Below are 17,593 nucleotides of genomic sequence, written 5' to 3'. Positions count from 1 at the left end.
CCTGCCATGGGCAGGGACACCTTCCACCAGAGCAGGTTGCTCCAAGCCCCTGTGTCCAACCTGGCCTTGAACACTGCCAGGGATGGGGCAGCCATAGCTTCTCTGGGCACCCTGTGCCAGCGCCTCAGCACCCTCATGGTAAGGAATTTGTTCCCAATGTGTAATCTACCCCCTTACAGTTTAAAACCATCCCCCCTTGTCCTATCCCTACATACCCTTGTAAAAAGTCCTACGGTAAGGAAAATCATACCCATCAGGCTGCATGATCTCTGGCTTCTCAGCTCTCAAAAGAATCATGTGCCTCCAGAAAATGACAGTGCTAGGTGACAAGTACTCAGGATCATTCCGAATGGATGATACTGACCTCTAATTGTAATGTTCAGTGACCTCATTTCATACTCCTTTCCACGTTGCTGGCTGCCTTTTGCTGTTCTCAGCATAGGTAAAATTAATTAGTGATTTTATCTTGGTAGATGTAGCCTGCTGGGGGCTCCCTGGCTTGAGAGGAGGGGGTACAGAAGAGAAAGAAAACTACAAGCAGAGATCAGACTGTTTTCTGTTTTGCAGAGGGAAGATGGCAATGTTATACACCCAAGTCATAGGTAATACATGTTGATAGGAGGGCATGATGAAAGCTTGTATTCTTTCAAAACCCTGCAGCTATGTTATTCCTGAGCTAGACAGAGAGGATATAAGTCTTCAGGACTGTCAGTCTAGCAGTAAATTCATACACAATTAAAAATCTATCATGAATACTGTGATGTTCTTGGGAAGTACCACAAAGCAGGCTGCAGGATTTCAACCTTCTTTTCAAGGGTTAAAGATGCCTTCCAAGTTAAAACACTAGAAATGCCTGGGGAATTGAAATTCTCTGTTAGGTGGACCATTAGGTATTTTACAAGATCAAACAGGTCAAACAAAGTAAGTACTTCATCAAGTGATTATTGGATGGAGGGCATTTCACAAGGTGTTCTCTCCCCTTCAGTGTTCTCCAGGATCCGGTGACCTGTTGACCGAGAGGAAGGCAATTCAGTAATCTGAAATGGGTTTTGTTTCCTTTTTCTCTAGGACCTGCTGCTGGCTCAAAAATGGCTCTGGAGGGTTCCTTCAGCTGCTGGAATGGAACAGCGATCAGGCTGGGACAGGCATGTGACTTCACCAGGGACTGCGCCGAGGGAGAAGATGAGAGAGATATGTGCAGTGAGTAAATCCCACCCCCAGGCTGCACCCTCCTTTTGAAAAAGCATTGACTGTGTTGAAATTTAATGCCTTAGAGTTTAGCATTAATAGACTTATTTGGTACTATCTAAGACCGATATCCTCCATAACACATGCAGTTATTCTGATGCCTGCCTAGAGCAGATGGGCCAATACACTGGGTGTGGGTTCTGAGCAACCTGCTCTAGTTGAAGATGTCCCTGCTCGTTACAGAGGGGTTGAACTAGATGATCTTTGAAGGTCCCTTCCAACCCAAACTGTTCTGTGATTCTATGTTCCTGTACTCACCTCCATTACTACTTCAGCAGGTTCTTAAGATGCTCTTAGTGCTTCATCTCTTCTGAAACCCTGATCAAAAATGCAAAGTACAGCCTGAATAGCTGGATGCCTTACAGAATTATGAAATGTGAAGTTTGTTAGAGCCTTTAATCAAAATGTAGCACAGCATCTGGCAGATGGGAGAGAACGGAGAAAACTTCCAAAATGAAAAATGAGTAGAGCCAGTAGCTAGTCTTTGACCATTTCCAGTGTCTTTGTAATTCCTCTTGTTTTCTCTCCTCTCTTCAGCAGTCAGTAGCCTAATAAAACACAGCAGAAGATAGATAGCAGCCTGAGTTTTCTGAACACGTGCTGTGCCTGAATACTTTGTTCTTGTGCTGCATAACCTAGGTACTTTAGAACCTTCCTTTAACCATCCTAAAGATGCCTTTCTGCTTTTCTATACCTCCACATGTTCTACTTGCAGCATCTTCCCCTTTGCCAGTCTACAGAGAGTTAGGAGTGGTGGATTGTCAGCCATGTGGTTATCCCCTGGGCAAATATATCAAGAAAAATAGCTGTTGATAGTTTATCATTTACCAGTTTAAAGCATATGTGTCACAGTTGATTAGCCTATGGACTTTTCTTGACAGAGCTCTGTTGATTTGGTATGCAAAAAATGTATTCCCTGACCAAAATACCAGTACCAGAAAAAGCCTTTGGAATAGAAGAGGCAATTATTCTCAGGTTAGCTTTCATATGTGACAGCTAGAGCAGGGAAGAATCTGGGTAAGGTTATTCAGACAAGCTCTGTTGATACAGGTAATGTCTAGACTTAACAGACTTCTGCTGTTTCTAGCATAAACTTAACATAAGTGTGACACACAACTTCTAGCAAATTCCAGTTCTTTGCTGCTAATAAATATGAATTAACAGATTTTATTGGTGTAGAGAAGAGTGGTTTGACCTGAGATCATCTAATAAACTAGTTAGAAGTTAGAAACTTGAAATGATGTGCTACTTCATCATGCTAGGTAGCTGTTGTTACAATTTGGAATTATGTTCGTTAATGACACACACTCAGTGAACATTAAAATCACTTTCATAGGGACAGTGTCATCACTGCAGAGTTGCAGCTCCTTAGAACTAGTAATGCTTCATATTAGTAGTACTGAAACCTTTTTGCTTAAGAGCTTTAAAACAGAGCTCTAAAGCCTCATAATGGTATTTCTATTGTGTTCTAGACTTTAAAAAAACCTTGGTACATTATGATAATCAGGTTGAATGCATTTTCATTTCATTGGAAGGAGAGAAACGTGCTGTTTACCATCCACATACACTGTTGTGTCTGTCTGCTCTAAATGACTGCCTTGGGAGAGTAATCCTGTCTATACCAGTGAGAGCAGCAGAGCTCACAAGGTGGAGTTGTACCAATCATGGATGCAAACTAAATATCACCATAGGATGGCGCAGGCCTAGAGAAACATGCTTACCTGGTAAAAAATGTTATTTTCAAAGACTGGGTGCACATGTAGCTGGTGTCTCGTCCACATTCATGTATCAGGAGGGCCTTGTATCCCATGGTGAGCCAGCTGGTAAAGTGACCAATCCCTCTCTCACATACGTTATCCACAGGGGCTGGTTTGGTTGCCTTTTCCCTCTCCATGCAGCATTTATCTGTAGCTGTTTGCATAAAGCAGTGTAGCACTTACAGATGTGTCAGCAAAGAATGTACATGGAATGTAAATGAGAAAATGTAAAAACCAGAAGATATTTTAACTGCCTGTTTAGGGGGGAGCATCAGCCCCAAGTTAAAGAAAAGAGAACACAGCTTGTATTCCCACAGGTACTGGGAATGAGGGTTCTTACTCCCAGCCAGCAGGCCCAAAAAGCACTATTTTCCACCCAAGTGACAAAAAAAGACAGGCTTGCTCTAGCAAGAGCTCAGGTTGTGGGTATGTCTGCTTATCCACTGGCAAGCCTGCTCAGCTCTGTGGCTAATTTCTCTTTTTACTTCTTTACTGTGTTGAATATTGTTGGCATAAGAATTCTTACACAAAACAGAGAAAGGATCTAATGTTTTACATATGACATCTGCATGGCAGCCTAACACAAAACATATGTCAACTTCTAGCATTTTAGTTGTCATTTTACTCCTGAGCAACACGGATGTTTTCATCAGCTTTTTGCAAGTGTGGCAAAAACTGATTCAGATACATAAAGCAGAGAAAGGAGGTTCCCAAATGCTTCTGCTTACACAAAAAAGCTGTCAGAAAAAGATGTAGCTGTGCTCAAACCCGAGGGGAGAGCTCTTAAGATTACTGTTAACCAAAGGCTTCTATCTTTGAGCTTCAAGGAGATGTTGGGTTTTTTTTTTTCCTTTCAGTCTTTTAGTTGTGCAGGTACTGATTTTTTTCCCCCTGGTTTTTGTTTGTTTGGTTTTTCTTCCTATTCATTTGATTTTTGTTCCTTTCTTAGCTGAAAAAAATCTCCCTGAAGCCTGCTGTTTGTTAACATCTCTTTACTTATTAATGGCCAAGGAAATGTCATGGTGCTTGTTCCGCATGCAACCAATTAGTCTGTGTAGAGAGTGTAAAATCAGAGAGAGATGACCCCTAGAGAAAAGCATGTTGCTATTTGAGTCATAATCAAGTATTCCTGCAAGAACAAACGACAGCTTCAGAGAGGCAGATGTGGAATTAGATGACAAACTGCGTTGATTTGGGATCAGACATACAGATTTAACAGACTGATGGAAGCATGGCCCTGGAAATGACTTCGCAGAAGCACACTTTGCAGACATGCATTAGAACTTCAGATAGTGGCTGTCTTACGTCTTTGCTAGTAAATTCGTCCTTTCATGTGTGTGGAATTTATACATGCCAGCCACAGTAACAGGGTTCAACTCTAGGTTTCCACTGAACTGATAAGCCAAAAGACCATGAAATCATAGAATGGTTTGGGTTAGAAATGACCTTAAGATCATCCAGTTCCAACGCCCTGCCATGGGCAGGGACACCTTCCGCTAGACCAGGTTGCTCCAAGCCCCGTCCAGCCTGGCCTTGAACACTTCCAAGGATGGCGTATTCAGCACTTGGGCAACCTGTGCCAGTGCCTCACCACCCTCACGGTAAAGAATTTCTGCCTTATATCCAACCTAAATCTCCCCTGTTTCAGTTTGAACCCATTGCCCATTGTCCTGTCACTACAGTCCCTGATGAAGAGTCCCTCTCTGGCATCGTCATAGGTCCCCTTGAGACACTGGAAGCTGCTCTGTGGTCTCCGGCAGCTTATCTTCTCCAGGCTGAACAGCCCCAGTTTTCTCAGCCTGTCTTCATATGGGAGGTGCTCCAGCAACTCTGCAAAAAGTATTTTTATTAATAGTGCTACAGCTCAAGCAGGGTGCCTCTGATGAGGCACCTTGAGCAAAGAAATCCATGGGCAATTATTCCCTTGCAATCTGAATTCCCCACCCTTCATGCAACAGTACAGGCCCATACTATTATTAGGGCCTGAGGTCTTCCTGTTCTGCATTGCATCTTTTCATTGTCTCTAGGGCCATTTCTTATCTCTAAGGTTGCAGCTTCTGTTAACGAAGGCAGCTTCCTTATCTGCTGGCTAGAACTGGCTCTCAGGCCTTCTTTTACTTGACTAGCTAAAAGTTCAACATATCTAGGTGAAAGTTCACAGTTTGCAGCCTAAGGCTTCAGCAAATTTAACTACTTATGCTAAGCAAGTTATGCTAAACAAGTTCTATATGTAGGATAGCAAATCCTGCAATATATGGATTAAGGTAGGAAAGCAGTGTATATATTTAAAAAAAAAAAAAGAGAGAAAAAGGATAGAGGTGCTGATATTAGGTTTATTATCTGGGGACCCAGAACTTAAAGGGTTCACTCAGGATATGACAAACCCAGGACTGCTGCTTCTTCTGTGTAAGTGAATTTGAACCAGTATTTCCTCTCTCCATGCAGTTTCCAAGACTGTGGTCTGAAATTCTGGTCTAGTTCAGAAGAAAATGATTATTCAAGTCTCTCTTGGGATTGCTCTTCCACATTTTATAAGTTCTACCTGGAATAGGGATTGAAAGTAATGTCCTCTATCTTTCAAATAAATCTCATAACCACTGGGTTATAGAGTAATTTTCACTCTTTGCCTCAATGAATATTTAAGGATGTTAAACACATTACCAGGTGAGATAAGGAAGACTAGTATTTGATTCATGAAAGGAGTGACTCAGGCTGTGCTATGTGGTTAGAAGAGAGCATGCACATCTGCATGCATGACACATCTGTCAGAAGACCAGATGGCAGCTAGGATAGGAACCTATAAAGTTTGAATTTGTGATAACATGAGCAAGTGACCAAAAAAGCATAGATAATTAATTCTGCAGGGGGCAGTTTACTTTTCAGGCAAAAATGCATGAAGAAACCACTGGATTAATTTATATCCTAGTGATAGATACAGCCCAGCAGAGTCTCCCGGCAAGCAAAATGATGAAGTAGCAACCTGTTGCCATTCTCTGCTCTCTTAAGGTTCTTGTTTTGCATACACTAATACTTTTGCTTCTTTCTTGATCAACAGCTGTACTTCTAGCAACAAATTCTAACCTCTGGCAGTCCTGAACTCAGCAAAGCCTTCTGGCAGTAAAGGATAACTCTTTGTGGACTGTTGAAAAGTATTTTGCCTTCTTATGCTTCATTTCTGCTAGAATTTGGCTGAGCAACTTTGCTAGCATAGAGGCAGCCGTTGAAACTAACTCATGTTTAAGATTCATGGGCTGTTTTAAATTGAGTAGTTGATTTATTTGGTTGCTGAGATTTCATCCTAAATTTGGTATAGGTCCATACATACCAAAGTAGTCTTTTCTGCTTTTGTCCTTAATATGGGTCTGGAATTTCATCCAAAAGTTTAAACTGTAGTATCTGGTTCATTTACACCTAGTTTTGAATCAAGAACGTACTCCATCTGCTTTATAAATTATTCCAGTTAGTTGCTAATTTTTCTTGCTATTAATGGATGAAAAATCTGAGATGACAAAAAAAATTGGACCTATTTAGGTGTTGCTCAAAAGGTAATTCATTCTGAAGGCTTGAAAATATTTACTTAGGAACAAGTTAAACACACTACAGGTTTTCTCTGATTCATCACTCAAAAGCAGAGACTCTCACATTCTCACAGTGCTGCAGTCTCACTGGATGACTCTATTTTCCATTCCATATCCACAAGCTCCATCTTAATCTTACTAAAGTCTAAATCTTTTAAGGTTTCTGTCACTAATGGTAATATCCAACATGACAGGTTTCAATAGATGTAACTCCTGCTCCTTCATTTACTTGATTTTGCAATAAAGTCAATTAGCTTTCCCTCATCAGCACTGTGTCTGCACTAATGTAAGTATGAATTATAAATATGCAGAAAATGGAGAAGCACATGTCTACAGAGAAGTGCTGGCCAAAGACGACTTTGTGGAAGGTGCTGTGTGTATTCAAAGTGAGAAAGAGCAGCAAAGAAATTGCATCCAGTGCACAGGACATGTGAAAACTCATAAAAAATAATTTGAGGAGAGGGAGGGGAATTTTCTGGGAAAATAATACCTTCTTATTTATGCCTGTACTTGTTCATCAACAGTGAGCTTTTTCTGCTCTCCAGGCAGGGATTGCTACTTAGATGATGACTCCAGCTGCTCTGACTTGTTTCCATCATCCTAGACAGCGTATGGTCATGAAATGAATTCAGTTGGACACCGAGCCAAGCTGATTCAGTAGGAATTCAGGACACATTCTGGTTTGTCATTTTCTTTGGATCCCAGCCTTGGGCTGCACAATGAAACATAATCAAGTTCTGCAGAAGGGTAAAACACAAGGAAGCAACTCTGCTTAGCAGCTTCACGTTTAAAGACCAGGCTGAATGAATGGGGAGATTTTTAAAAGGAAAAACTTGAAAAAGCCTTAACTCTGATACAGGTTTTGATCTTTTCATAGCAGATCCGTGTGGTTGCAGAAAACAACAGTAAAACATGATTCTCACCTTCATGTGAAGTTCCAGGTTCAGATTTGGCCCTACTAAAAAGCCACAGACGTAAGATTTGTTTCAGTTTCCTCCATGAAGTCATTTGTGATTCAGGCTCCTAGAAAATGAAATATTGCTGGTCTAGATGCTGCAGTTGGGATGTGTCTTCTCAGGGTAGACCGAGGAGCATATGCATCTGCAGCTGACACTGAATTGCCTTTTGAGGTGAGCCAAAGCTAAGCTTTCTGAGCAGGTATTTAATTGATCTGCAATCTCAGCCAGGGGGTTCTGCATATACTTAAACATTCTGAATTATCTGGAGTTTGAATACTGGTGCCTTGGTGTCTTAACAGCTACTTTATAGATAGAAAATTTCAGAGGGAAAACTTCTCAATAATCACAGAAAAATCTGAGTTCAGGAGCCTCCCCTTCTCAGAGAAAAGGTAGTGAAATTGCCAGCCTCACCCGATGGGCAGATTCTCTTGCTTTAGGAGTTTGTAGTCTATCCTACATTTCGTCAATGAAGACATTTTTACTCTGAGTTTTAACAAGTGGTTGAAAGCAAAAACTGATTTCCCTGGCTATGGAGTTTATAATGTGTTTGCATATGAAATTTCATTTTTATCTTGCAATTTTAAGCATACTTCTTGTATAATTTTCCTTTCTTTTAAAAAAAACAACCTAACAAACCCCAAACACAAAAAGGCCAAAGATAGTTTTAGAACTTCAAGGCAACAGGGAAGGAAAAAACCACATCTGGACTAAAGGCTAAACTGGTTTTTAGTACAGATTTGGGTACAAAGTGGTGTAAAAACAGTGAGAAGTCAGGGATATCATCATCCTGTTTGTTGCTTCATCTGTTCATCACAGCACTTTTTCTAGTTTATTGGAAGAAGGAGCACCCCAACTGAGCAGGTGTGTTCAGGGGCTTTGTATTGCCAGCCCCAAGGACTGGTTAGTTTGTATAGCAGGGTATAATGACTGGTTCCTCTGCTTTACTTCTGTAACGCCTAATGTTAACTCTGCATTAAAAGGGACAACTTTTTCACGCAGACTAGCTTTGTGCTCTACCTTTTTTCCTCCTAAAATCCAGTTTGTGCCGTTTTATTACCTGGCAGATTTCTCAGCTGCAGAATCTGTCGTAAGGATCATTAGTGATTCACCAGAAGTGAAAATCATGTTATAGTGGTAGTGGTTTTACATGGCATTTTACAATGTGCTTAATAAGTACAGAATCTGGCCCCATGTTGGAGAAGAGAAATGCAAAGGTAGAACTAGAAAACAGAAGATATTAGGGAGGAGGCAGTGAAGGTTTATTGAGGATGATGGGAAAAAATATTTCGTGAGTTTTGAAGGAAGTAGGTGATTCATGGCCAAGCAGATAATGTCCACTTATGGCAATATAAGTGTATGGTTCAGGGCAAAAGGAGCAGTACTTTGCACCCTTTGTAAGAAGAATTTGCAATGTAGGTAGAGAAGGAGATGAATGGCATGAAGTTACCTTCTACTTTGAATGAGATGACTGTTACTTTAAAAGTGGTTAATTTAAAGGCAAAAAGCTAGTGTATATAGTGTATTGTTTGGAGCTGGAAACTTGCCTGAAATCTTAAGCCAGTGACAGAATGAGTGGGCTTCGAAGCCTGAAAATATGGCTTAAAATAAACTATGCTTTTTTTTCATCCATTCATCTCACCAAACAGATTCTCAGGTGCAAAAACTGAGGCACAAAAGGATTCTGTGCTTTACCTGAGACTGCATCAATGCACCCAGAGAGAAGAGATCACATTGCTGAGTTGGGCTGACTCAAAACCTAAATTGTGAGGAAGGGGCTTCTGTGGGGCTGCAGAAGCAGTGGTTAAGAAACTATCTTCAAGATACAACCTTGAGCGGGTTTATACCTGTGGAGCTGTAGAAGCCAGGTGTTTGGGAGACCCCATAGTGTGCACTGAGTCTCTCACTTGGGTTTGTCATAGTTTGGGGGAGTCGGTCACAATCTGGGGGCTGTTTCCCTTGCCACCACCTTCTCCATGGTCAGGCATGAGCATGATTCCACACAAAAGGTCTGAGTAGCTGTGGAGGTGCTCACATGCCCCGGGCAAAAGGTATCAGAATAGTCACTGCAGCTTCCCTGTGTGCCCAGGAGTCTCCTCCTCAGCTCACCTGCGTTGTTCTAGTGTGTGTCTGTCTTTCTGTCCCACTTGCAGAAAAGCTTCCCTCTGGCTTTTACTGTTCGTTTGAAGAAGGGGACTGTGGCTGGATGCAAGGCTCCTCTGTGTCCCATCCTTCTCCATGGCGGATCGGAAGCCCGGAGCACAACCGTTTTCCTTCAATACAAGGTATGTGTGAGAGTAAATAGTAAGTGCAGAGAATGAGCAGCAGAGAGCAAAAAATATACACAGATGGTAGGGAGGGGGAATAAAACACAAGGCACGTTTTCTGGTGTACTTACATATTCAGCCTCCAGTGAAACAAAAGCCACCTTTCTCCTCTAAGTGCTTTGAGGAAAAGTCTGTTGTGCTCACTTCCTATCTTGAGAGTACAAAGTGCTACCTCAGGTCTCCACGACTGACACCACATACAAATATTGATCCTTTCTAAGCAACTTCTCACCAAGTATTCATCTGCATGACCCTCCTCCATCCTGATCTGCTTTTTTTCTTTTCTGATTTTCTCTTTTACTTTCTGTGTTTCTCTGTACTTCTCCTTTTTGCCCTGTTCACATCCTAATTTTCTTTCTCTTTGCTCCATGGTCCTTTGAGTTCCACTTCCATGTATGAATATTGTATACTTAGTTGCCTTGCCCAATTGCAGTAGTTCATTTCTAATCTTTTCTGTACAAACTGTTGAACTTTCATACTTCAGGCACTGAACCATTGCTGGTTGAGTTTTGGTAAACAGGCTGCCTGTCAGGTAGCTTTACATTACTGTAGTAATGTAAATCATAGGAGGCATTTATTGCTGGGGCACAGAGCATCTAAAGGGATACAATAATAACAGCAGAGTTAATGGTGTGTAATCCCAACATTACTTAAAAAAGTTAGATCCAGAGTTAAACATCAAGAACAAGATTCTTTACTGTTTTGTGAGCTGGTATAGGCTACAGTGCAGTTATTCTGACTTAGGCCATGAGATGATTTAGCCTACAGTATTATAGACCACGAAGTGATGGGAGCATAGGTAGACACAAAGAGGGTCATGTGGGGAGTTAGCAAGTGCTGCTCATTTGTGATTTGTCTATGTTGCAGAGGCAATTTCAATGAAAGCCCAAATGGGCTCTAAGTAGTGCCTACCCTCCTGAGCTGGAGAGCAGAGCTGCAGCAGTGCTGCAGCTCATGTATTGCTGCCAAGGAAAAACCCTAGTGTTACCACTGCCCTTGTTCCTCTTGTTACAACAAATGATTAAAGGGTAAAGAGGCTCCTTTAATGCAGCTGCATTAATACTATTCTGGTGATGTTCTGACATAGCTATATTTTGTTTTGGTTTTGGCAAAGATAAATGTTCTCTTCCAGGTTATTTTTTGTTCATAAAATAAACATTTTGTTGTTCAGTCTTGCAAGGAGGATGAATCTGAAGTCATGAAGCAACAGAAGGTAGCTGTAGGGCGAAGGTAGCTGTGTTTCCTGAGTATGTTTGTTGAGTGGGTGAAGCTGCATCCCTAACAAATTGAAAAAGTCTCTGTTCTCTGGCATTTTGCTGCAGTGGGAGCCAGCTAACATGGGTTCTGGAGACGTTTCACAAACCCTGAAACCACAGGGTGGGTGCTGCAGTTTGACCTTCTTCCTGTTCTTTTGTCCAGGTTGTGCCCTCCTCCTTAACACCAGCAAAGCACCAGCAGTAGCAAACGCTGTCATGACCAGCACTGCGTTTCCAGCGCCTTTGAGGAACTCCCCCTGTGAGGCAAGTTGCGATATTCTCTTTTCTTTTGCAATTCACAGAGCTTTTTTGTGCGTCTGACTCTGGTTTTCAAATATAGGCACTAGGTCAGTAGCACAGCAACCGCTTTCTCCGATGGATTGTCTATAAAATACAACTATTTAATGCCCCTGTGTGCATGGAAAAGATACAATTATCTGCTTGAAATGCCACAAAATGTGCTCTGAAAAGCTTGGCATATCCTGTTCTTATCGTATGGCCTCACATGATGTATTCGAATCTTCATAATTAGGCGTATATGCCATAAGGGTAGGGCAGCCAGCATTACATAAACACAAAGAGGAAGCAGTTTGCTGCATAAATAAACATTGTATTTGCAACATCCAAGAAAGAACAGGTTTCAGGACTGCCCCTGAGCTGCTCAGAAAATACAGTGTATGCTTTCTCTAGCACAGCTGGGATTTTTGCTGCCAGGTCCTCATCATGCTGTACTTCAAACCTACCAATCCTCAGGTAGGCCTTGTTCAGAGGAGCACTGAAGTTAGCAGCGGCAGAGATAAATTCCTGTAGAATGGAATCAGGTTCATAAAAAAGCTATTGACAATCATAAAACATCAACTGAAGCAAGTACATGATGGCTTGCCAGGCAACCCTGCACGTGATTGTCATTTCTGAGTCAGTTGTACGTAACTCTTGAACTGCAGCTTATGGAAAGATGACCTGTCTGCATCTTTTTACTCTAGTCTATAGCTTCACAGATTATAATAATCACTGATAGGATTTATTGATGGTTTATGACTTGGAACCATGGCTTGTGACTTTGAGCATTTCACATCTTGAATGGGCAGCCTGAAATGTCATATATGCTCCCAGATCCTGGAGCAAAGGGATTTGGGAAAATGTATCCTAACAAAGCAGAGTTTGTTGTTTGCTGGTTGAGCACTGAACAGACAAAAGAATCAGATTCTCTTTGTTCCAGTGATCTTAAAATCCAGGAAGGACAAGAACAGATGTGTTAGAAAATCCTGGAATCGGAGTATACAAAGGTGGTGTTCCTTTGGCTTAAAATTTGGTTTGGTTCACCTCTGATGTATATCTGGGTTCATATAGCACATCTGGTTTTGCTCTCTTGATATATTCATGTTCTCGTTCTCTAGGAAATACATTCTACCTTGTTTTTCTTCCCTTCTGTGACAAAGGTATACGCAGGTTCTGAATATTTTAAGACCTTGTTCTGCCATGGACGAGCAAGAGAGAATGTTTTTCATAATCCACCTGACACAGGAATCAGAGTGAATGATTCCCCAATATGTGTATATTTTTTTCTTGTGTATACAACAGTGCAAATAATTAAACTTGCCGTCGGGGGAGAAGCTGCCATGTATTTCATCTGCTCACATGCCATCCCACCTCCGTCACTCCCCTTGGCACTTAAAAGGCATCCGGACGCATCCAGCATTGCAGCTGTCGGTAATAAAGAGTGAAGGAGTTTGGCAAGGGTTTTGTCTCTTGCCTTTTCATATAGTGTAAAAGCTTCTCTTCTCAGTGAGCCCCTGGTGGCTTCAAATTCTATTTTACTGGAACAATCTGTCTGTGAGCAGAATAATTTAATTCCACTTTTCAGCACAACAAGAGGAGAAAGGAAATATTCCCCCCTACGCACTTATTCCTCCAATAGGTGCCAACAAACTTCCTTACATTGAAATTACAGTCAGAAAAGAGGTTGTGAAAAATACCATAATGCTGTTCTCTATTTATTCATTCTCAATCATTTCCTGACTGAACTGGCTCAAGTTCAGACACTGAAAGATGAGTTTTCTTCTACCTGTTGCTGCTGAGAGCTCCACCTGGCATGTCACAACCAGGACAGATTCTCTGGCAACTGAAATCCCACTAACAAAACTCATGATTCATGTGGCAAATTAGACACATTTATTCTTCCACAGTCAGAGCAAACTGTAAACCTGCCCCCTTCCTCTTGTATTTGATCCAGCTCACATGATTCTTTGTGTATCTGCTTGCTCTCCTTGTGTGTTCACTTACATAGTGGCTTGCTCAGCTGGTTCCAATACCTCAGAGAGATTCGGATTCATATCCTGCACCAACATGCATTAATAATAGAGGCTGTCCTTGAGCCTGTCATTTGACATCCTTCCTCCTCCTTGTATGCTGTGTCTACCCCAGTGTCAACATGCCCAGCTCAGCTCAACTCTCCTCCTGGGTGAGTGGATCTTACTCCTGCTCTGTGCACAGGACTTTATCGCAGCCCACATGCTGCAAGCCTTGAGAGCAACAAGGGGGCCAGCAGATGTCCCCTCTTGACTCCCCTCTCTTCTCTCACTGCTACCTGGAAGCTCAGGGGTACTACTAGACCCACTGTTTACTGAAGCTACTGTTTTTTCCCTTATTTCTTAATTTGCTTTTATCCAGCCATGTTAGACAATTACACCCACCATAGCAAATGCTGACACCCTGCCTTTCAGCCTGAGGTGTTTGTAGGAATGAATTACTTCAACCTCAGCATCAGGAGCATTAACTGCTCAGTGTTGTTTATCAGGCTGGAGGATTCTGGTTTTTGGGCAGAATGTCTGTGAAACCAGGACTCAAACGCTGATAAGGAAACAGTCGAGCAGTCCACAGTGGGTGCCAACCACAAAGAGTTTGCTAATGCTTCAAGCTTGTTTTTTCTGCTTCATCCTGGCTGTTTAATATTCCACTGTGATAGACGGGCAAGAGACAACTGAACAGTCTGAGAAAATGACTGCTAAAACCCTGGAGACTCGTGGGGTATCCTGGCCAAACACCATCCCTGCTGACCTCTGGGCAGCCGTTTGCAGCAGGGCTGCTGCTGGCACTTGGACACTCCAAAGCCTGGATTATCTTTGGCATATGGATTGCCAATGAGCGCAGGACACATGCAAGCCTCCATCTTTGTGGAGCTTGACGTGGTCACCAGGAGATGCTGGGCTGCTTGCAGGTTGTGCTTCCCTCGTGTTTCCCATGCCCTGCAGGAGGCTTCCCGTTAACTCAGAAAGGGAAAAATCAGCCTGACCTACTCTGTACTGCCCCATGTGCTTCAAAAGATGAGAAGAGGGTAAAAATGCATGCAGGAGATATCATAATGAACAGCCTGTTCTGCCCCACACATGCTTGAGATTGGCCTTGACTTTGTGTATAGCTTTGTATTGCACTTCGCTCCTGTTTGTTTTGAGCACCTTTATACGTTCATTTTCTTTGTTCTTCAGTGCTTTTGGTGGGTCAGAGTGGTTAGTTTGTGATGCTGCCCTTTGTTCTTGGTTCAGTTAGTTTTTCCCTTTCTTTTTGTTGTTGTATTAAATCTTGGCTGAAGTATTCTGGCTTCAAAGAATCTCTTGTTTGCAGTCTAGTCTTTGTTACCTTTTTCATGTTGCACATTCGGTAGAGTCTTTTGCCTTTTGATCCCATTAACTCTGTGTTTAAAACCCAATTCGTGTGAAAGAGGGGAAACGTGGCACTTTTAGTAAATCTTGAGGGAATGCAGGAAGTGGTGCACACAGTCTGTGAAGAGATGCTCCATTACCCTGAAGTAGCCAGAAAAGGGAGATGCAATAAAAAGCTCAGGAAATGCTTCAGGAACCAAACTGAATCACAGTAATCAAGAGTGAAAATCTTTAAACCTGTATGTAAAAGTTCACTGGAAACAAAGCACTTGTAATTGAGCACAGGAATACACATAAAGTGTGAAGAATTAATCCAAACAGTGGCCTGATTTAAAGGCAGAATTTATAGAGCTTAAGCAGTAAAGGACAGTGTTATTCATCCCTTCTCTTCACACTGTGTTTCCCTTCCTCTGAATCAAAATCAATTGGCCTACACAAGGCCAACAAGGCAGAAGATCATGGGGTGGCTGGATACTTCTTCATTTTGAAGAAGAAATTCATATGCCTGTCATTAGTAGCCGTGCTGCTGTTTGGGAATCTGGGAAATCACAATTGTAGTCCAAGTGCTGTCATCTCAGACACCACCTATGCAAAACTAAGTTGCTTTGCTGCGGTTGATAGCCCCTAGGTGTGCCCAGTTCCCAGACTATAATGGCCACCTACTTCTCACATCTTTGCAAAGATGTCTGAGAGCTGACACAAGTGTTGCAGATGAGCAGGGAGCACTTGTTTACATGTGGAAGCTGGAGACTCAATTCTGGTTCCCCATGTCTGGATAACAAGGCAATCCTGCCTCCCTCAGTCCCAGCACTGTTGCTGTACAAGTGCAGAGTCACATACACGGACTTGCTTTTCATTCTGTTTTTCAGAGATGCTCCCTGCTGTCTGCATCCTCAGACTTTAAGATGCTGTGGTGCCTGTAGGTCATAAGAGTCCTATGTGTGTCTTCCCAAAAGTGTTTGGGCTTCTGTCGTAAAAGGATTGTAAGACCAGGTCCAGGACTGCTGTGAGTGCTTCCTACCATGTGTACCTGCCTAGGCAGCAGCAGTTACAGCTATCCTGTGAGATTCTGGTTTGTGGTGGATTATGACTATGACTTCTGTCTGGAAGTCACTGCACAAACATAAGCAGTCTGGACACTGGTTTTCAGGAAGGCTGTGCTTTGCTCAGCACAAGGGAATGTGTGATACACCTTAGTGCCGTATCGGAGAAGTAAAAGCCATGCAAGCGGTTTTTGTGTATGTTATAATAGAGGAGAATAACAACAGGGGTGGTGTTGCCTGGATGGTAATGAACTTGGAATTAGCCTTCAATGTTATCACATCTCCACAGAAGAAGGTGACTCTGCAAGAGGGACTGCATTGTGATTGGGAACCAGATTATTTCATTTTTCTCTTAGATCCTGGGTCAAACATTCTAAAGGGTATAGTTGTGCTGAAAACCAATGAGAACAGATCCCTGTGAAAGTAAAAGGGCTTTGTGCTTTGGCCATGTTTAAGATAATGAAAATCTTTTTCTGATGCTGTTTTGACATTTCAACTGGCTATTTCCTGAAAGCCACTATTATGTTATATAAGTAAGCACTGAACTGAGCCAGGCTTCTTTTAAGCCTGAAATTACATTTTGGATGTAAACATACTCCCTCTAGAAAGTAAATGTAATATGTCGATGTAAAGAGCATAGTTGAAATTTGCCTTCTCAGGTTTATAGATAAAAAGATGTTTTCATCCTCTGTGGTTATTAATTCAGTTCTCTTTTCTATGCATGGGGGTTGTATTATTTTAATGCATGTAAATCAATAATATAAATCATTGCTTGAGAGCATTCCAAGCTCCACGCTGACACCTGCAGAGCCTGTCTCCCTCCCCTATTCCTTCAGCTTTAAATAACTTAGAAGGGTACATGGTAATAACATTGACTCAGAACATTTCTGAGCATGAAAAATGCAACATAGATCCGCCTCCAGCACAACCTTTCATGTGCTGTATTTTGCAGAATGTTGTTAGCATCCTGTTTTTAAAATAGTAGGTTTAAAATCTGTACAGCTTATTCAGTGTTACCAGTCTTTTCTCTTTTCTTGCTTCCTTTGCCACTTGGCTTCTGTGTCACTGGATTAGAGGATCTATAATATCTGAAATTACTGGAAGGCCTGGCCACTCCACAGTACTCTGGCAGCAAAATTAGGGACTCTTCTCTTTTTTTCTCTTTTGTTGTTGTCTTTGTTTTCATGTTTGTTTGTTTCCTGAAATAAAGGTGCTTTTATTAGGTTCTTGATTTTATAGAAGTAAACATTAAGTAAGAAATAACGTGAGAATAAATAGCATGAGAATCTGTTCATATAAAACACATGCTTCTCTTGCCTGCCTGGGTATTTTAAAGCTATATGATCAGATGAGCTAATTATCATTTTAGCATTTACATGAGGATTTTGCTTGTACATCTGAGTCCTGAGTAAAAGCAGAAGTGTCAGGAAAAGTCCAAGTGTACTGAAGTGCCAGCAGCCTCTCCAGGCTGAACAAGCCCAACTCTCCCAACATGCTGAGAGAGCTGGGCTTGTTCAGCCTGGAGAAGAGAAGACTCCTGGGAGATCTTATAAAGTCTTCCAATACCTAAAGGGAACTACAAGAAATCTGGAGAAGGACTTTTTACAAGAGCCTGCAGGGACAAGACAAGGGGGAGTGGATTTAAACTGACAGAGAGGAGATTTAGATTAGCTATAAGGCAGAAATTCTTCCCTGTGAGGGTGCTGAGGCGCTGGCACAGGGTGCCCAGAGAAGCTGAGGCTGGCCCCTTCCTTGCAGTGTTCACAGAC

At 42.0% G+C, this 17,593-nt stretch overlaps 1 protein-coding gene across 1 annotated transcript in view; it reads left to right on the top strand.

The window, feature by feature from the left end:
• The window catches only part of ALK (anaplastic lymphoma receptor tyrosine kinase), a gene marked incomplete at its 5' end in the record, with an annotated part of 208,584 nt that overhangs the window by 131,703 nt on the left and 59,288 nt on the right, over window positions 1-17,593 (top strand). The window contains 3 exons of the mRNA XM_010013707.1: window positions 1,069-1,200; window positions 9,693-9,824; window positions 11,286-11,386. Coding sequence (XP_010012009.1) covers window positions 1,069-1,200; window positions 9,693-9,824; window positions 11,286-11,386 — 365 coding nt within the window. The remainder of the gene's footprint in view (window positions 1-1,068; window positions 1,201-9,692; window positions 9,825-11,285; window positions 11,387-17,593) is intronic.

Source organism: Nestor notabilis, unplaced genomic scaffold (assembly GCF_000696875.1).
Source record: "Nestor notabilis isolate BGI_N333 unplaced genomic scaffold, ASM69687v1 scaffold1524, whole genome shotgun sequence".
In the NCBI taxonomy this organism is placed as follows: domain Eukaryota; kingdom Metazoa; phylum Chordata; class Aves; order Psittaciformes; family Psittacidae; genus Nestor; species Nestor notabilis.
Note: the sequence above shows the minus strand (reverse complement) of the source record. Positions and strands in the feature narration are given on the sequence as shown.